The sequence below is a fragment of the Euleptes europaea genome, chromosome 1 (genome assembly GCF_029931775.1).
Source record: "Euleptes europaea isolate rEulEur1 chromosome 1, rEulEur1.hap1, whole genome shotgun sequence".
Lineage (NCBI taxonomy): Eukaryota > Metazoa > Chordata > Lepidosauria > Squamata > Sphaerodactylidae > Euleptes > Euleptes europaea.
The window spans coordinates 156,456,581-156,478,329 of record NC_079312.1 but is presented as its reverse complement, the minus strand read 5'-3'; the positions used below and the strand labels follow the sequence as shown (position 1 = coordinate 156,478,329).

General features: G+C 41.8%; 1 protein-coding gene across 1 annotated transcript in view; it reads right to left on the bottom strand.

Moving 5' to 3' along the window:
• Positions 1–21,749, bottom strand: part of RAB11FIP4 (RAB11 family interacting protein 4) — a 271,185-nt gene that overhangs the window by 21,658 nt on the left and 227,778 nt on the right. The window contains exons 4-5 of the mRNA XM_056858462.1: positions 5,664–5,887; positions 341–532 (exon numbers count right to left, since the gene is read on the bottom strand). Of these exons, the coding sequence (XP_056714440.1) occupies positions 341–532; positions 5,664–5,887 (416 nt within the window). The remainder of the gene's footprint in view (positions 1–340; positions 533–5,663; positions 5,888–21,749) is intronic.

Genomic DNA, 21,749 nt, shown 5'->3' with positions numbered 1-21,749 from the left:
TTATGGCAACAATAGCATCATCCTTAACTCTGGTATACAGGCATGCTATTTTTTAAAAACAGCAAACATGGAAAGGACATGCATTGTGTGCCAGTCTGGGGGGTTCTTTTTTAATGTTACAATTTGGACAACATGATGTGCCACATTCCCATAATTCATCTTATTGTTGGGAAAGGTGGCTGCAAAGCTTTTGCCAAAAGTGATGCAGGAAAAAAAAAGATGGATTTATACTAATGACAGAACAAGCCATTCCAAAACATATTGAAGTAAACTTTGTAAGCATTTTCCTCCTAGACTCCAAGAAAAAGAAAAGAACGTTAACATAATGCAAGTAAGGAACCTGGAAGAAACAGACGAGCCGAGATCTGAATAAGCGTTTGTTCTGCTTTCATCATCAGGGCAGGGGCTGCTGGGAGTGAAGTCCACATCATCTCCTTCTCCATAATCTTCAAACTGCTCTTCGTTACTAATCAAGGAAGCAGTGGAATAGGTTGAAACGTCAGATGCTGCAGAAGGGTTGAGAGGACTTAACCTACGGGAAAGGAGCATCACAACATTTACCAGGAAGTACTTCTAACAGGACCTCTGACACTTGAAGGCCAAAAAGTTGACTCCATCACCCCCGCTTTGATGAACCAAGGACAAGTAGAGATTTAAATAGCCAGCTGAATCGTTTGGCTCCAGCAATACACCACTATACCCCCTCCCCCGTTCATTGTCCACATCTGATTATTCCTCCTCCAGGGTGACCGAGTCTCTGTCTTTCCCTCTCTTAGTCTGTCTTGTCAGCTTGCTGATAGTGTGACTACACTGAGTGGGTCTACATACTTGGCGGTCATGTCAAGACGTAGTCTTCTTGCTTTAAAAAACACAAGACAGCAGGCAACACTGTTTCGATCCATTTCATTCTGATTTCAGGCCTGGCTATGGGACTGAAATGGCCGTGGTCACCTTGGTGAATGACCCGCGCTGGGAGATATATTTATTTATTTGTCATTTCAAATTTATAACCTGCCCTCATTCCCAGTCCAACTGGGTTTAGGGCGGATAACCACCTTTAAAACCACATCAAAATGTAAAATACAAATGTAAAATACAGCAATCATACTAACAATAAAAAAATGGCATTCCAGTAAAACAGTGGTAGCCACCATGGCACCAAATAAGCAGAGTACACCCCCACATATAAAGAGTAGGGGGAGGGATGGGAGGCCAGCAACGATGGACAAACTTGCGGCTGCCCTCAGTTGTAGGCCTGGTGAAATATTTCCATTTTACAGGCTCTGAGGAACTCCTTAAGGTCTCACAGGGCCCTGATGTCACACGGGAGACTATTCCACCAGGCCGGGGCCTGACTATTCCACCAGGCTGAAAAAGCCCTGGCCCCTTGTCGAGGACAGACACACATTCTTCAGGCCGGGGACCACCAGTAGATTGCTATTTGTGGAGCGTAAAGCTCTCTAGGGGGCATACTAGGAGAGGCAGTCCCATAGGTACAATAGTCCCAGACCATGTAAGGAGATCATCTGTGAGGGCGACCAGAGGTGTCTCCATCCCATGGCCAGGGTGGGAAGCCTGACTGGAATGGGTCCAAGGCCGATGTGTTATCCAGAAATCCCTAAAGCTGCTCAGTAACCACTCTCTCAACTACCTTACCCAGGTACGAAAGATCTTGCCACTGTTGTGCATGCCCTGTTAACATCTAAATTTGATTACTGCAATGTGCAGTAGACTGTTCAGAAGCTGCAGTTTGTATAAAATGCTGAGGCCAAAATGTTGACAGGAGTAGGTCGTAGGGACCATTACACTCCAGTCTTGTTCCAATTTGCTTCTGGGGCCAATTAAAGGTGCTGGTATTGACCTTGAAAGCTCTATATGGCTTGAAGCCAAGGACTACTTTTCTCCATATGAACCTACCTTACCACTCTGATCATCTTCGGAGGCCCTTATTCAGGTGCTTTCAGCATCTGAGGCTAGATGGGTGGCAATGTGAGAAAAGGACTTTTCAGTTGTGGCACCAAAACTTTGGCACTCGCTCACCAGGGAGATTCATCTGTCTCCCTCTATCCTTGTCTTCCACAAGTGGGTGAAGACTTTTTTGTTTAGTTTGGTGTACCTCCAGTAACTGGCATTGGCTCTCCTCTCTTGTTGTGTTATGTGTCTTTATACATTTTATAGTCACTTTATTTTAAATATGGTTTTTAGGCTGAAATGTTTTGATGCTTGCTGCCTTGGAGACCCTACTTGGGTGGATAGGCACTAAAGAAAAGTTATAAATAAATAGATAAATGGATAGCTAATTACAGTGAATAGGGTTACTTACAGTGCATTCCTAAAGAGAGTTACTCCAGTCTAAGCCCATTTCAATGGGCTTAGGCTGGAGTAACTCTCCTTAGGAATGCACTGTTAGTTTTTGTGAAAAACAGGATAAGGATCTAGGAGAAACAACTGAAGAGGAGACAGGGAAAGGAAAGAAATCAACACCTTGTGAAACACTGACAGAAAATTACTACAAGATTATAACATGGTGGTATTTAATATCATGGAGATTTTAAAAATACATATGCCATCATTAATCCATGTTGTTGGAGATGTGGTGGTACTAAAGCTGATCTAAAGCTGACAAAGATCCAATTTAAGAATTTAACTATGCAGCAGGAGACTGAGTTATTATTCATTTTGATAAATTGCAGCAAAGGTGCCGATAGCAAGAGGGGGTGCCAACAGTCAAAGAATGGAAATCATTTGAATGCATTGTTCTGCTTGAAGTTAAAGTACTGTTCAAGATTTATTGGGGGATAAGTGTCTTTAAAGTTCGAATAGGATGGGGAAATTTTTCCAGCACTGGAATAGAAAGGATGCTTTTTGCTTGGATATAATGATTGGGTGAACAGAGGCTCAGAGCAGTTAAGCAAAGGGAGCATATTTCACTGGAAAGACCTTAGGCATTTAACATACAGCTAATTTTTAAAAGATATATTTTGTATTTTGAGATAGCTTGCCAACAAATAATCAACCGATTAAATGTGTAGTACTTTGAGTTATTGTTTTGTTGTATGAATTAAGAAGTACGACTTATTGTGTTATTGTGAATTGCTAATAAAAGTAAAAATTAAAATATGACTTATAGTGTGCATATGAAATGTACAATAGGAATAACCACAGTAAATGTTCATAAAATGCACCCATTTTTTACTGATTTGTATTCATACATAATAATAGACTTTCTGAATATTCATCATTTCCTACAGAAATCTCTTAACCCCACCCCATCCCCATCAGAAACCTTTTAACCATTTACCACCTCATGGCCTGTGTCACTTTTACTAGCACTGGCTCCTGAGGCTCACACAAGCCAGGTTTTGCAAGCTCTGACACAAACAGACCCTGAAATGTATTATTTATCCCAATACAGTTTAAGCCAGTCCCGTTGAAACATGCAACCAAAACTGGGCAAGAAATAATTATTGTCAGAAGTCAGAAGTCTAGCTATCGAGCCAATCCCTCTCTGACTCTTCCTACACACTTGACACTGAGAGACACTGTCCTTCAGTGTTACTTCTCTGAAGATGCCGGCCACAGCTGCAGGCGAAACGTCAGGAAAGAAAATTCCAAGACCACGGTTACACAGCCCGGATAACCTACAAGAACCAATGAACTCTGACCATGAAAGCCTTCGACAATATCTAGCTATCGAGGTTGCGATAACTGGAGTAAAATCCAGAATGAAGGCTATTTATTGGTAAAGATATGTAAAATTCTGAAAATGTTGACGCCATGGGACAACGATGACTTTTCCCCTTTGTTTTGGAAAAATGGAATTTTTTTAGGAAAACTGAAATATGTCTTACTTTGCTATCAAATCTAAACTTATTTTACAATATTAAATGCATCATTTATAACTTTGTTAACATATACAACATTATTTGGCATATTTATGTAATTTGAAAATAGAAAATGGAGACATTTATAAAAGAAAAATTGCAAGTATAGCTAATACTTGAGAAAGAGTAGCAAACGGAAGCATCTTAAGCTACGATATCATATGTATCTTAATTTTTACCATTTGAAAGGTAAGGGGACAAATAAAAGTTGAAAATAGAAAATAAATTCAGTAATAAAAAAAGAATGTGTATTATTAGACAAATCTTTTTACACAGTTCCAATAGTGTCATCAGCATATTTGGATATTAAGTTAAACTTTGTAATATTGACAAGAATGAACTTTTGAGAAAGGCCTCAGACTTTTCATGCTGTATTTTTAAGTATGAAAAAAAATCTTGCCTCAAGAAGCATTTCACTCATTCTAAAACAGAAAATATTTCATAGTTTTTCTTCAGTGCTCCAAAAGTTCTCAAGTTTTCCATCAAAAAATTGAAAAATCTCCTTGAGAAAAAAACTGGTTTCCCCCCAGGCTTCCCATCTCTAGTAACAATTATATTTGCTCCACAGGCAATTGTGCAGGAATGGGTCAGGTTGCAACTCTATTCTAGCATCACTGTGGCTGCCATTAGGCCCCATGTAAAGAATGCCGGGAGAGCGAAGGAAGCATGGTATAGCCCAATCTCATCAGATTTGGAAGCTAAGCAGATTGGCGCTTGAAAGGGAGACCACCAAGGAAGGCTCTGTAGAGGAAGGCAATGGCAAACCACCTCTATTCATCATTTGCTTTGAAAGCCTCTTGCTGGGGTCGCTATAAGTTGGTTGTGACTTGATGGCACTTTACATACACACACAAATAGGGTTGCCGGGTCCACCCTGGCAACTGGTGGGGGAAGGGGGGGTCTCACCAGGCTTAAAATGAGGCCTAGGCACAATGATGTCACTTTTGGAAGTGACATCATCATGATGCTGACGGTGGGGGAGACGATCTAGTATTTGGGCAAAAACTCTATAGTAGAAGCCATTTTTATCATAGAGTTTTGCCTAAATACCAGAGTGTCTCCCTTGACTTAGTTGGGGCCTAGGCCTCATTTTAAGCCTCATTTCAAGCCTGCTGGCCACCTGGACAGCACTGGGGGGAGGGGGCCCAAAGCCGGGGATCCCCCACCCCCAGCGGGGGTCTGGCAACTCTACACACAAAGCCTGTTGGATGCAATCCACATCCGCCTCAGATACACAAAAGTTACACCAGGCCTGCTCAAATCATCATGTTGAACATTTCTGTTCCCTGTATCTTAAAGACATAAGGAAGGAAAAAGCTCTAACACATACACACACACACACACACACACACACACAGGTAACTCATCATTAGTCTGACATATGGAACTTGCAGAACTCCAAAGCAGCAGGACCTTTGGCAGCAGCAGTCGGAAAAACAAGGCTGCAAACAGCCTGATGTCAAGTTCCCTCTCTAGTTCCCCGTAACATTTAGCAACTGAAATCCATGACATGTCATTGTATCAGTGTTTCCAAGTTGGGAAATTCCAACCCTAACAGACCCCAATGATGTAGAGCAGAAGTGAGAAAACGGGTGCTGCAATGACATTAAAGGTTTTCATTAGTATACATTGTTTGGGATAGAAGGACTAAGTTGCTGTTTTGAGTTGTGGCGCTGCATTTTTGGGCACATCTGCCTGACCATTCAGTCTGGCATTTTGAAAATGAGAACAGGAAAAAGAAATCTCTAAAACAACCCTAATGTGGAGCTTTTTACTCACTTGTCTCCTGGCAGGAAGAGGCCACCCAATACACCATCCTTTTCCTCGCTCCTACATACATCTGAAGCCTCGGAGCTGTGGGCACTCCCAATGGCACTGTCCATATCAGACTCATGATGGACCTCCTGCTGGGCGAGGGTCATGTTGTCTTCATCAGGAAAGAGATCCGATTCACCGTACACGCCTTCGCTGTCCAAATAGCTACTGTCTTGGATTTCAGTACCCTGATGAAGAGAAATCAGAGAACATTTACAATTGGAGCAGCATAGGAGCCCTTCATGAGAGCCAGCTTGGTGCAGTGGTTAAGAGCGGTTGACTCTAATCTGGAGAACCTGGTTCAATTCCCCATTCCTCCCCATGAAGCCTGCTGGGGGACCTTGGGCCCGTCACAGCTCTCTCAGAACTCTCTCAGCCCACGTGGAGGCAGGCAATAGCAAACCACCTCTGAACATCTCTTATCTTGAAAATCATACAGGGTCGGCATAAGTCAGCTATGACTTGATGGCACACACACACACATAGGAGTCCTTTAAGGTGATGGGGGGGCATATATCTAAGGACACAATCACTTTCTTGTTTAAAATGGCAAAATAGGTTGTCTTTCAGTAGGTTTCGATGGACTGAATTGATCTGAGGAATGTTCTGATGCACAAAAACATACTTTGCTGAGCCCCATTTGGGATTTCAAGACTGGGGTTACAGTGGGATAAAAGCCGCTTTCTAATATTGGAAAGTATACACTAAGTGATGACTCCCATTCCAAGGAACTGAACCTACCTAGCATTGAATAGAAATACGGAGATGCTGGAGTTCCAAGTAAAGGAATATATAAACAGGAATGGAAGTCATGGGCCATCAGCATGTGTTCAATTGTGCCAAGCTGAACAGGTCAGTTCACAGTTTCACTTTCTACATGCCCTGGGAAGCACAAAGTCCCCTTTTGACCTAGGGATTTTTCTTTTGCAACTTCACTCTGATAAAACAAATGACTGTATTCCAAGTTTCAAAATGTACTTTTAAAACTACATGAAATGCAATTTCTTATCTATACCCCCCAGTACAGTAGGATTAACAAAATGAATAGTGGGAGTTTGGCATCAGAAATGCTAAAGAAAGCAAAACAGGATGGAGGGAGGGAGAGAGAGAGGGGAAGAAAAGAGAAAGAAAGAGAAATAATTTGTATTCTGGCATTAAGCTCTTATTTAAAGCTTTCCATCCTAATCTTAATGCTGTAGCATTCCATGTATTTAAGGGAAACTATTACGCAAACCTGCAATTGACTTCTCTTTCAGATGCACTAACTTGACAACTTTGAATGACAGGCTGCAGACTTTAAACTTAATGGAGCTCCGCACTATTGCTCCAGCCAGTAAAGTCCTAGCATCGGTGGAAGGGGGGGGGGGTCTTATAAGAATCTTACAAAGCAAACTGTTCCTCCTGTGCTATCAATAGATTATTAGATAAGCAAAAGTGTGTAAAGCCTGAGCTCCTGAGCAGAATTCTTTGTTCAGTTTTAGGCTCCTCTGCAAGTTCAGGATCAATTTTGCAATCATGGCAAGACCTAAGCTTCCATGCAGGCCAGATAAGATAAATAAGTGCAAGCTAGTAATAAATTGGGAGCCAACATGGTACAGTGGTTAAGAGTGGCGGACTCTGATCTGGAGAACTGAGTTCGATTCCTCACTCCTACACATGAAGCCTGCTGGGTGACCTTGGACCAGAACAGTTCTCTCAGAACTCTCTCAGCCCATGTGGAGGCAGGCAATGGCAAACCACCTCTGAATGTCTCTTGCCTTGAAAACCCTACAGGGTCACCATAAATCACGTGACCTGAGGGCACTTCACACATACACACACAGTGTAATAAATCAGCTGACAGCAAACACAATTTAGAAGCAAATTAGGCAGACATTTAGACCCACTTGTTAACCTTAAAATATTGCCAAATGAAGTATCTTGATGATGTTGTACTCACACACACAAAATATGTACGACATGCACAAATATAAGTTGTCAAAAACAGCCAATTTTATTTACTTTACCAGTAATTAAAGTAAAAGGGCAATGATGGGATGAAGACCAACATCTGACTGAAGAGTTCACAATGCATGGATTTTCAAGAACAGGTAAGCATACAAATATTTCAGGTTTATCAGGTTCAATAAAGTTAGCCCGGAAATAAAACATACAACGGAAGGCAAGCCCTTTTAATATGAGGTTGCAAACAGCCAACTAACTCAGCCTGGAGAGAAGAAGAACCGAGACCAAAACATGGCAGACAAGAGGAAGGATTTTCCTTGAATCAGGTTAGTTGATTCATTCCCCTCCTGCCTTTCTTTCAGGTACTGAAATTAAGCAGGTTAATTCTGCTGTAATAGGTACTCATATTACTCTACCATATGGAAACATATTCATGAGCATCTTAGAGCACTTTGCAAGTCATTCAGGATATTTTTATTATCTGGACCCATGGGAACTCCAGAGAGATTTCATCATGACTTCCACCCCACCATCAACCTGGACTAGTCCACACAACAGGTTCACTTTCTGGACATATCTGTGGAAGAACATAATGGATATATAAGCTTTATTTTGCATTGGAAATCTACACTTATCTCAACACACCTTGCTAACATCCAGAACAAACTACATGATCCAGTGTCTACAACCATGCCTTATAATACAACTGCATTTTTCCAGTTTCTTAGACAGGGAGCCACACTTTATTGTTTATACTGTGGCTTGTAATTATAAACCACCTTGAGCAGGACTCTGAAGAGCTAGTGTACAAACATTCTAAATAAATAAAATATTTATCCTAGCATTCTTGAAACATCACACCTCTTTTTGCTCCCACCCAAGTTACCTCACACGCATCCCATTCCATTAATTCCACTTTACCATCCCACCCCTCGTTTCCCCTCCCACCACCTCAGACAATCTACCTCCTACTTAGCACTCTGGATACTTACTCATCACCCTCTCCATCCTCCCACAGTACAATGCTTCACTGACATGGTTGCTCAGCTGACTTGAAATTCTGAAAGCTGTTTTTGATTGCCTTAGCAACCCTTTAGAAAGCCAAGGTATTTGCCTCACATATTATTACGAGGGACGTCTTAGAACCTGGTGTCCTCTCCCAAGCGTAGCCGTTCCACTCAGCACCTGAGGCTTCAGTGCGGCACTAAACCATAGACAGAGTCTTGTTGTCCAATGTGAGGAGGATGACTCGACATTCTGAACAGTTGCCCTGCCAACCCAAAATGGCATCCAAGTTCTCACAAGATGGTCTTCTAAGATTATGGAAGCAATCCCGGTTGCCTTGGCAACATACCATTTCTAGATTTTCTCCCTATTATTTTGAGGTAAAATTTCCTTCATACCATGGGAGTCCCCCTCCCCAATATGTAGAACCTTGCCTCCTCTTCAAACCAAGTCCCATTGCATTGCTTTTACAACTTCTACAGACTCAGGGTTTGTAATCTGATGGAAATGCTGAGAGATTTGAATGGAAAAGTAAAGGCACCTTAAATACTTTGAGACTGAAAAAAGAAAATGCAAAGAAAAAATAAGAAAAAGGATACAATTCAAAGAACTTGTCATCACAAACACTGGGTATTGCCTGGCTATTTCCTTTTCAAACAACAAAACTGCTTTTGACCCTCACCCACCCCAATTCTTGCTATTTCATAAAGATAGATAACAGGTTCAGACAAACTGTAGGGGCAAAACTAATCAAGAAAAAGACATCTTTGTATTCAACAGAAGGTTTCTGGAAGCAAGATGCATTCTTAAACATAAAGCAGAAACCACAGTGAACTACAGAAATTGTGTGCAGATTATGCCCAATCTTATTTATATACTTCATTTATACCCTACCTTTCTCCCCAATGGAAACCCAAAGTGGCTTGCATTATTCTCCTCTCCTTCATTTTATACTCGCATTAACTCAGACAGGTAAGTTAGGCTGAGAATGTGTGACTGGCCCAGGGTCAGCAAGCTCTCATGGCATAGTGGGGATTCAAACTTGAGCCTCCCAGATCCTAGTTCACTCAAGAAAAGCACTTCAAGACCCAGGAAATCCAAATGACCTGACCTCAGATACAACCAATGCCCTAGCCACCATGGCCTCTCTAATAAATGCTGTTGATGCAACCCTGCTGGACTTAAGATCAGTAAGCATGAAACTAGGCAAGATGCTGGAAGATCCATAAATTGCTGGAAGATCTACAAACAGAGCAGCAACAGTGGGGGTTATCGCACTTGTATTCCCAGCAATGTATTAAGAGTTTGAAAACTTTATAAAAAATACTGTTCCCACTTTCTATGTATTCCCACTAATGTATTAAGAGTTTGAAAACGTTATAAAAAATACTGTTCACACTTTGTTTGGCCCCTTTAGCTGTGAAGACGTTTTCCAACTATATAAGTTGTGGTATCCAAAAACCCTTTTAAAGCGATGTTTTTGATAACATTTTCAAACTCTTAATTTATAGCTGGGAATACAAAGTGCGGTAACCCCCAGTGGCAGGAGAGGGGGGATTCAGGTTGAGGCCAAGGCATCGGAAAAGAGTATTGAACTCTTCTAGACCATTTTCCAAACCATAAATCCCACTCAAAGACTACAATTTGCCCCAGCGGAGAAACATACAGGTTGCCTATATAGTGCCAGGTTTCCCACGATGGGACAAATACTAACCCAGGGAACCAATTAAGATGGCAGAAATGGCATTCAATGGATTAAAGCCCTCTCCTCTTTCTTCATGGCTCTGATTCATCTCTCCCCGCCCATGGATATCCATTCACAGATCACGCAGCATCTCATCTAGTTTGACCCCAAGCAATGAAAATGGGATGGTGGTATACAGGAACCCTGCCCATCTTAAAAGTACAAGGAGTGCTGTAAATGAAGCTGCAATATAAATGGACCAAGCTGGAAAGGAACAAAACTGCATCCTCCGACTGCTCTGGAAGAACTGAACTCTACAAACAGCAGATCGCATCGAAGGAACTAAGCTGCCTCGAGATCCTTGTAGAACAACATGAGGTGGATGGCTCAGCATTCAGAGTGGTTGCCTAGCCAACCAAAAATGGCATCCAAGTTCCCACAAGATGTGACGAACCCATTTCCTGCCTTCTTCAACAACTTATTAGTTGCCAGCTTCATAGGGTGTGATGTTACCATGCTCCCAGATTTCTGATTACTCACATGCTTCAACCCACCCCAACAGATCCAGCTGTTGTTGCATAGAAGGTGGGCCATGCTCAGCTTTAAAGGCTTGGTTGTCAGTTGCCAGCAACTGGCTCACTAGAGCTGAGCAGAACATTAGTATATGGCATGCTCAGTTACTCATCCAAATCAAATTCCCCAAGACTTCATTATTTAAATGCCCCCCGCCCACTAGTTACAAAAACAAACCTTAAATTTTTAAAGCAAAGAGGCACCGTCCAAACCCCATGAAGATTCTGTGCAAAGATGAGGCTACATAATGGCCCCAGACAATTCAGGAGGACTGCCAATTTTCATGTTAGCAGATCATGGCATCCTTTATAGAAAATTAAATGAAGGCACAAGAACTTAAGCAGAGCCTTGCTGGGTCAGGCCAGGAGTTCATCCAGACCAACATCCTGTCACACAGTGGCCAGCCAGCTGCCCTGGAGGACCAACAACAGGGTCAAAGAAGCCAAGGCCTTACTCTGATGGTGTCTCCCAGCACTGGTATTCAGAGGTTTATTGGCCCCACACGTTCTTCTACCAATATATTTTAGCAGGCTTGATATAAAACATTCCTTAGCAAAGCTTTCGCAGCAGGTATCTCATTGATACTTAAAAAACATGTGCACACACAAAGCAGGCAGTCAGTCCATGTGATAAAATCTTGTTTTGAGGCCCTGAGGTAGCAGTCTATTTATTTTGCTAATAACCATTTCAATCCAATACTCTAAAGTAGACCTGTCAGCAATTACATGCAGCAACCTCTCCAGCATGCCTATTAAAACTTCATAACCCCCATCCTCCTGGGAAGCTAATAAGATTTCAGATTCAAAGTGGATATTTTGAGGTCAAAGCATGGAACGTACTGTATGCCTAACCTCATTAGCGCTATTCCTATTTTGTAGCAATACAACTGAAGGCCATAACTGAAGGCCACAATCCAACAAAGTTAAGTCCACTTAAGCCCACTGGTTTCAACTGACTTTAGCATGATTGGAGCCTACACTTTAGTTATCATTCCAATCTACTAAACGAACCCCCCTGCTTTCAAGAAAAAAGAAATTTGCTCCCTGTAACCTGGCATGTGTCTCAGGCCGCAAACTCTAGCAGACACTAGCAAACACTCTCTATACCACGAGAGCAGAATGCCAAGAGGGAGGAGCTGCCCTTTGCTAGATGTTGCTGCTGCCATAGGAGGCGGTGTTGCAGCTGCCAGTTGAACAGACAGCAGGAGTTAAGAGGAGCAGATTCAGGATCAGGAGGTCCTTGAAAAGGGATGACTTTGGCCTGGCTCCTCAGTCCAAGTTATTCATTGTTCAGGCTTAGGCTGTTTGTCTACATATATATACACCGGAACTTACTGCCTACCTGCTTCCCAAATCTACCATCGCTTCTCCCACCCCACCTTTATCTACAGTTGATCAGTCTCTCAAATTAAGCTTTTTTAAAAAAACTGCCATGCGTGTAAAAATGCATTTTGTCACATCTAAGAGCCAAAACCAATATCATTTTCTTTATTTCAAAGCAAGCACATTGTATTTGGTCAGGAAAGCTACACTCCAGGAAGAGGGTTGGTTAACCCTTCCCTTTGTACCATTAAGTACTCACAGCCACACACCCCAGTAGTTCTTATAGCAGCTTGAGGGATTTAGATCAGGGAAACAGCATAGGTTAAATGGTTAAACTTTCTTCCTCTGACACTGCTTTCCTGATAAAATTAGTAAAACCACTAGGGCTGCCCACTTTTGAACTACTACCTCTAGCTGGCTTTTTAATATCAGTTCACTCTGCAAGCCATCATTAAATGATGTTATTTAACTTTATGCCATAAAAGGCTTCTGTTCTGGCCAATGCCATAAAATTAATTAATTCATTCATTCATTCATTCATAAAAAACTTCAGCTTCCCATTTCCACTAATTAAGACTCTATTATAAGCAAGTGGACTTTATTCTCCCAGGCCTGTTGGCAACCTTAAGTTCCACACAGGCTATGAAGAAAAAGATCACAGATCTACGGTAGAACATCCCCTTGGATCCTGAGAAACGCTGCTTGAAATCCCAAGGGCATAGTGATGTTAAAGATTTTTATACAGCTAAATTAGCCAGGGCACCAAATTCTAACGGATTATACAACAGCTCTTCCTAGATGGTATTTATAGCACTTTCTGTTGTTACTGTTTCTCAAGATTCTCTTAAGTGCAAGATCCTGTATATTCGTTTACAAATCATGAGGGGGCAACATTGCAACACAGAAGGGTAGGATATTGGCTATAAAAATGTGACCAGTGAACGGAGAGTTCTCTAGCTCTCCCCAAATGGAGGGGGGGGGCGATTGAGGTGCTGCACAGAGATGTGCTGGGACAGTAGACAAAGGTCTAAATACTTTTGAGCTCACCAGGGGAATAGAGTCTCTTGTTCCAGTTTTTAGTAGCCTCTTGAATTCGGAGGAAAATACTTTCACAACTAATCAGAGATGTTGGAGGAAGTGGAGGTAGGAATAGCTCCTGAAAATGCTCAGAAGTACTTTTTTTAAAAAAGCCAGATTTGCTTTGCACAAAAATCACTGAAAGCTAAGGTAGCAGGTTCATCATCAGTTCCAGGATAGCCAGCGTGTTGAGCTTCCTCCACTAATTTGAATAAAAGATAAAGACATTGCTGAGAGCCCAGAGACCATTCTTGCACAACCAGATAGGGTGGCAATCTGTGCTTGACTGAAGGGCACTTGGAGACTTTCTCAGGTAAAATGACAAGGGTGGGGCAAAGAAATGGCCCTGGCAGCAAGCAAGGGCCGAGTGGGAAACCAAAATGTAGGTCACAATTAATATATCTTGGAGGAATAGAAACAAGGTATGGGGAGAGGAAAATCAGACACTGTTACCTCTCAATACAATTTTGACAGTCAATGAACATTTTTTTAGGAAGGCATTTGTTAAGATTGGTTCTTGTAGGTTATCCGGGCTGTGTAACCGTGGTCTTGGAATTTTCTTTCCTGACGTTTCGCCAGCAACTGTGGCAGGCATCTTCAGAGTAGTAACACTGAAGGACAGTGTCTCTCAGTGTCAAGGGTGTAGAAAGAGTAATATATAGTCAGAAAGGGGTTGGGTTTGAGCTGAGTATTGTCCTGCAAAAGTATTGTCCTGTAAGTATCAAGATAATGTGCTAATGAGGGTATGGTATGTTAATATGGAACCATTGTATCCTGAAGTGATCTGTTAATGTGTGTAATCCAAAACTAATCTGTATGGCTATTGTTGAATGTTGTCTTTGTCTGGAGGTGTTTCAGGGCAGGAAGCCAAGCCTTATTCATTCTTAAACTCTCCTCTTTTCTGTTAAAGTTGTGCTGATGTTTGTGAATTTCAATGGCTTCTCTGTGCAATCTGACAAAATAGTTGGTAGAATTGTCCAGTCTTTCAGTGTCTTGGAATAAGACCCTGTGTCCTGTTTGTGTCAGTCCATGTTCAGCCACTGCTGATTTCTCAGGTTGGCCAAGTCTGCAGTATCTTTCATGTTCTTTTATCCTTGTTTGTATGCTGCGTTTTGTGGTCCCGATGTAAACTTCTCCACAGCTGCAAGGTATACGATATACTCCTGCAGAGGTGAGGGGGTCTCTTTTGTCTTTTGCTGATCGTAGCATTTGTTGTATTTTCTTGGTGGGTTTAAACACTGTTTGTAGGTTATGTTTTTTCAAAAGTTTCTCCATCCTATCAGTGACTCCTTTAATAAATGGCAAGAATACCTTTCCTATGGGAGACTGTTTTTCTTGAGTTTTCTGATTTTTGTTTGGTTCAATGGCCCTTCTGATTTCATTCTTGGAGTAGCCGTTTGCTAGCAGTGCGTGATTTAGATGGTTAGTTTCTTCCTTGAGAAACTGTGGTTCACAGATCCGTCTTGCACGGTCCATTAATGTTTTGATTATTCCTCTTTTCTGTCGGGGGTGGTGGTTGGAGTTTTTGTGTAAGTAGCGATCTGTGTGAGTTGGTTTCCGGTAGACCTTGTGACCTAACTGAAGGTTTGATTTACGGATGACAAGGGTATCAAGAAATGGGAGTTTACCCTCAATTTCCTTTTCCATGGTAAACTGAATGTTTGGATGGATATTATTAAGATGGTTTAGAAAGTCCATTAATTTTTCTTCACCATGGCTCCAAATGGTAAATGTATCATCTACGAACCTGAACCAGACTGTAGGTTTGTAAGGTGCTGATTCTAATGCTGTCTTTTCAAAATATTCCATGTAAAAGTTTGCTATTACTGGACTGAGTGGACTTCCCATAGCTACTCCATCAATCTGTTCATAAAATTCTTGATCCCATAGGAAATAACTTGTTGTCAAACAATGGTGAAATAAGGCTGTTATATCTTCTGGAAAAATCTGGTTAATCAATGAGATTGTGTCTTTAACTGGAACCTTGGTAAAGAGGGATACAACATCAAAACTGATTAATATATCCTTTGGATTGAGTCTTAACGGACTGATTTTGTTGATGAAGTGAGTTGAATCTTTGATGTAAGAAGTGGTTTTTCCAATGTGGTCCTGTAGGAGGGTGGTCAAATATTTAGCTAATTCGTATGTTGGGGAACCAATGGCACTCACGATGGGTCGGAGTGGAACGGAATCCTTATGAATTTTAGGTAGTCCATATAATCGTGGTGGTTGTGCTTCAGTCTTGCATAGTTTTCTGTGTGTGTCGGGATGAAGAGTGGAATTCTTGATCAGAATGCTAGTTTTCCTGGTAATTTTGCAAGTTGGATCTCGTTTTAGTTTTTTGTATGTGGCAGGGTCCAGAAGTTCCTCAATCTTCTTTTTGTATTCTTCTGTTTTCATGATCACTGTGGCATTGCCTTTGTCAGCTGGTAGAATAATGATTTCTGGATCTGCATTGAGGGTCTTGATGGCGTTTCTCTCCTTGCGTGTTATATTGCTGGTAGGGGGCTTTGCTTTTCGTAGAATTCTTGCTGTCTCTCCTCTTATTTCCTCAGCATCTTCTTCAGGTAGATTACGAATGGCAGATTCTACATTTGCAATGATGTCTTCCACTGGAATTTGGGTGGGAGTGACTGCAAAGTTTCCTCCCTTAGCTAAGATGGAAGTTTCTTCAGGTGAGAGTTGTCGGTCTGTCAGATTGAAGATAATCCGTTTGTTGTCAAGTTTTGGACTGTTCTGTCTTCTTTCCTGTAATTTGTTAAACTTTTGCTTCTGTCTGGAAGTATGGCTGGTTAACCCCTGTTCCATTTTTCTGTAGGTGAGATTATCAATCTTGTCCCAATCATGGCTTCTCATTTTGTGGCTAGTATTGATATGTAAGGAAAACAACTCCTTGTCTGTGGCAGCAAGTTCTCTGCGGGTAGTGTGAATTCTCTCTCGTAAGAGAGCCCGTTCTAGATGGTCATAAATGCGGTTAGCTCGTGAAGTTTTAAAGATTCTTTTACTTGTGAGAAAAGATGGAATGGTTCCAGTGTCTCTGCATCGTAGTAGAAAAGTTAAAGAACAAAGTAGATGTGCTTTCTTGTTCCGAAGTGTTTCCAATCTCCGGGTCTGTTGAAATATTTCCTCCCCGCAGAGGCGTTCAAAATATTGTCGAAGGCTTTCACGGTCAGAGTTCATTGGTTCTTGTAGGTTATCCGGGCTGTGTAACCGTGGTCTTGGAATTTTCTTTCCTGACGTTTCGCCAGCAACTGTGGCAGGCATCTTCAGAGTAGTAACACTGAAGGACAGTGTCTCTCAGTGTCAAGGGTGTAGAAAGAGTAATATATAGTCAGAAAGGGGTTGGGTTTGAGCTGAGTATTGTCCTGCAAAAGTATTGTCCTGTAAGTATCAAGATAATGTGCTAATGAGGGTATGGTATGTTAATATGGAACCATTGTATCCTGAAGTGATCTGTTAATGTGTGTAATCCAAAACTAATCTGTATGGCTATCTGTATGGTAAACATTCAGTTTACCATGGAAAAGGAAATTGAGGGTAAACTCCCATTTCTTGATACCCTTGTCATCCGTAAATCAAACCTTCAGTTAGGTCACAAGGTCTACCGGAAACCAACTCACACAGATCGCTACTTACACAAAAACTCCAACCACCACCCCCGACAGAAAAGAGGAATAATCAAAACATTAATGGACCGTGCAAGACGGATCTGTGAACCACAGTTTCTCAAGGAAGAAACTAACCATCTAAATCACGCACTGCTAGCAAACGGCTACTCCAAGAATGAAATCAGAAGGGCCATTGAACCAAACAAAAATCAGAAAACTCAAGAAAAACAGTCTCCCATAGGAAAGGTATTCTTGCCATTTATTAAAGGAGTCACTGATAGGATGGAGAAACTTTTGAAAAAACATAACCTACAAACAGTGTTTAAACCCACCAAGAAAATACAACAAATGCTACGATCAGCAAAAGACAAAAGAGACCCCCTCACCTCTGCAGGAGTATATCGTATACCTTGCAGCTGTGGAGAAGTTTACATCGGGACCACAAAACGCAGCATACAAACAAGGATAAAAGAACATGAAAGATACTGCAGACTTGGCCAACCTGAGAAATCAGCAGTGGCTGAACATGGACTGACACAAACAGGACACAGGGTCTTATTCCAAGACACTGAAAGACTGGACAATTCTACCAACTATTTTGTCAGATTGCACAGAGAAGCCATTGAAATTCACAAACATCAGCACAACTTTAACAGAAAAGAGGAGAGTTTAAGAATGAATAAGGCTTGGCTTCCTGCCCTGAAACACCTCCAGACAAAGACAACATTCAACAATAGCCATACAGATTAGTTTTGGATTACACACATTAACAGATCACTTCAGGATACAATGGTTCCATATTAACATACCATACCCTCATTAGCACATTATCTTGATACTTACAGGACAATACTTTTGCAGGACAATACTCAGCTCAAACCCAACCCCTTTCTGACTATATATTACTCTTTCTACACCCTTGACACTGAGAGACACTGTCCTTCTGTGTTACTACTCTGAAGATGCCTGCCACAGTTGCTGGCGAAACGTCAGGAAAGAAAATTCCAAGACCACGGTTACACAGCCCGGATAACCTACAAGAACCAATGAACTCTGACCGTGAAAGCCTTCGACAACATTTGTTAAGAGTTTGAATGGGCTTTTCGTCTTTCCTCCTATTGTGTTTTAGCTATTGTGTTTTAATTGAGGGTATTTTTAGGATAACTTTAGATTCTACTGTAAACTGCCTTGAGCGGCTAGAAGAATTGACTTTTTTTATATAAATAATTGAATATCGAAAAAGGATACAACAGAAGTAGGTAAGGTTTCAAAAAGAGATGCAGCTCCTGTTTAGAGAGGCTGAAGCCCAAGCAGAGACTGGCAGCCAACAACTAACACTGGTCAGCTGCAAGGATCCTGGTATTTATAACTGAGCCAATCTGGTAGGAGTCTATTAGAAGCTCATCTGTGCACTTGGATCTTGGAGATATCAGTCTCTTGCTCGGATTAGAAAAGCTCAGGCCCTTTATGCTTCAAATCTCATGCAAGCTAACAACGCTTTGTCTCATCCCCAGAAAAAGACATCTCAGATTCTAGTCCTACTATCTCCTTGTAGGGAAACGTCAACATAGGATAATTACTTATATATTGGCAGTTTGGTTGCTTGGTTTGTTTTACAACAGTATGCCAAAAGCATATCACGTGGACTTTTTTTTTTTAAAGGTTCTATATTTAAAAGTTGCATCTCTAACTCTTGAGCTGCAGCTTGCAAAAACTAAAACCCTAAAAAACCAAGAAAAATTAAAAGAGGAAGATAAAGTCAACCTAAAACATGGTATAAAAACAGTAGGTGCAGAATGTTTTTGAAAATAAATATACCTTAAATTGGTAACAAAAAGACAGACATGGAAGGTGCCGACAACAGCTACTTTGGTAAGAAGTTTCAAAAAGAAGACCCCCCCACAAATAAAGAAAAGCCCTGCTATGCCATGCCTTCATGGCTTCTATAGCTGTAAAAATTAAGTACAAAGCAGAATTTCATTTGAGAAGCTTCAAGTGCTAGGAAACATTATTGGATAAGGTAATCTTGGGCCCCACATATTTTTATTATTAATTTCATTTATACCCACCTTCTCTCCAATAGGGATCCATGTTGTTAAGGGAATAAAACTCAGGTCTGGCTAAGAACCGCCCATCAGTGCTGGTTGTATAAATTCCTTTTACATCTAAGCCAGAGTAACGTTAATGGGAGTAACGTTAATGGCATAAAATAAGTTTTGCAAGTATGATTTAAGTTAATTAAAATATGTGGTTGATAGGAGCAACAGTTGTGTGAAGATAGCCTCCAAATGAGAAAACATTAAAAGTATTTCTTGTTATGGGGTTTTGTAGCTAGTTTTGCTTTTCAGATGAAGGCTGCACTCCTGAGGGAAGGGTGAAGCTCCTTAGTAGCCGGCATGACCTTGCGCCGGTGTAAGTGTCCATTTAACCCGGGATAAGGGGCACGTATGCTGTCACGGGTGGCATCCACGCCGGCGCCAGGACACGATGCAGCAGCTCATGGTGTCTTGGGAGGCATTCCCGGGAGTGGAGCTGCCTTTAGGCAGCCTCCTAACCCCTTTCGCCCCAGGAATGCCCCCTTTTAGTGGTATAGCCCCATTGATTACAATGGGTTTTTGGGGGGGGGTAAGTTTTATTTTTCTTTAATTTTTGTATTGTAGCTGGGAATCCTCTGTGGCTGCAGAGTGGCTGTGCTGCTCCCGGCCGCCGTCTACCTACCCCCCCCCCTTTGGATTGCGCTTCCCATGTTAAACTTTCCCCTACCCACACTGAACCTTGTTAATCCATATGCAATGTAAGCAATTATAAATGATTACTTACACACACACACACTATTCTATTTTATTTTGGGAGAAGTTGGTTTGTTAAGGTCTGTGACCACAACATGAATAAATCTGAATCTACACACACACTCCTTCCTCCACCTGAAAAAAATGCCATTAGCAGGCGAGCAGCAATCTGAAATCACATGCTGGTCACCTGTCACCGCACAGCACTTGGAAAAAGCCACAGCTCTAGTTGCTTTCAATTTTGTTTACTGTTCTGATTTGGGGAGGGGGGAAATGGCAAGGGCATAATCTTTTGCTTATATAAAAGAAAAGACAGACTATGCCAGCCTTGCAAGCAGGAGTTCAGGAAGTGGTGCTGTTCTTTTCTGAGCCCCCACCTTGCACCAGTTCTTAAGTTGGACAGTTACCTGCAACTCCTCTCTGTAGAAGTCCTCTCTGCAAAGACACATGAAGCTGTGTAACTTCACACTACTGGAGCCATCTAACTCAATGTTGCCTACTCTAGTTAGTAGCTGACCTCCAGGGCATTAGGCCGAGATGCCTATCTAAGCCTTTAACCTGGGATACCAGCGACTGACCCTGGGACCTTGTAATACAATAAATGTGCTCAACTATAGAGCTGCCCCCAGGTGGGAGTTGGTGGACAGCCCCAAAGCACCAAAGGTTTGTGTATGCTAAGTGCCATCAAGTTGCTTCTGACTCATGTGGAAGTTCTCTTTTACCCCCTCTTGCGCCTGGATATATATATAGAACCAAGATTTAAGAACAGTCAAAAAAATCAGGGTGAAAAAGACAGCCCTGCAAATGTGTTTGCTGCACCCAAGAAATGATAGAATGTCTTTACACCCAACAACATGTAAGTTTTGTACGATCTTTACACCCAACAAGGTAAGTGAACAACACAAGATACTGTAACCACCCCCAGTGAGGAAGTTAACACTATTCAAGTCCAGGTGGGAGAGAAAAAAAAGTTATTTGGGAGCTACATGACTATAAAAGATGAAGTCCACATTCCAATTGAAAATAAACTCTGTGCTCCTTGCAGGCAGAAGGCAGAAAAAAAGGGGGAAGGAGAAGCACAGAAAAAAAGGGGGAAGGAGAAGCACAGAAAAAAAGGGGTGCCTTGTACTCCTGTTAGGAAGTTCAAATAGAAACCAGCTGGGGGGGGGGAGCCAAAACAAAACTGGCCAGGAACTGCTGGAATGTTTGCCCTTGCCCTACCCGTCACTTTAATAGGCAGTAATAGAAAGGCCAGACCTTTTAACATGCAGGGTCCTGTCGCACGGGCTGCTGCGTACTGAATAGCATTTGCTGTGCATTTATTTAAAATGTCCCCAAGGAGGCTCCAGCACAAAACTAAGTTGGAACCACTATGAAAACAGCGAACAGAGAGCAGGGTAAGTAGCTAGGCTTTTTCAGAATGGCACAATGGTAGTGTCACGGAAACATTATCATAATTTATTCATATTTTCATGAGCCAATAGGAGTACGTTCTAAGGAAGAGGGACAGTTAGGAAAGGACAGCTAGACTGGGTGAGGAAGAGTTGGGTAGCAACAGACTTAAGCGTTAAGGTTTTCATTAGATTTCTTCAGGCTGACGGGCTGTTGAGACAGGGGTGGGGTTACTGTGCTTTCAACTGGGGATAGCCAAGGGAAACTTGAGTCTTTGTAAGGGTTTGAAGTGCTTAAGTTTAAATGCTTAAGTTATAAATGTATATTGCTTTATAACAGACATGTACTTTTTGAGTGTCTCTCTCGGTGTGTGCGCATGCTTAACTCACCCCATGGTTACACTAGAAGTTTGCACATTTACAGAGCAAAGCCTACTTCTACTCTCATTAAAGTCCTCCTGACCACCCCAAGGAAGCGGAATTAACTGGAAGGCTACCCCAGCATGGGGTCAAAGTGAGGTATAGGTTTTCAGGGACCTTCTCCATTATGTCACAAACAGCAACACCAAAACAAGGGTGTGCAACATTGGAAAAAGGAATCAAAGTTATTAACATGGGGGGGGGGGGCGTTGGGAGAATATCCTAACGACAGTAGGG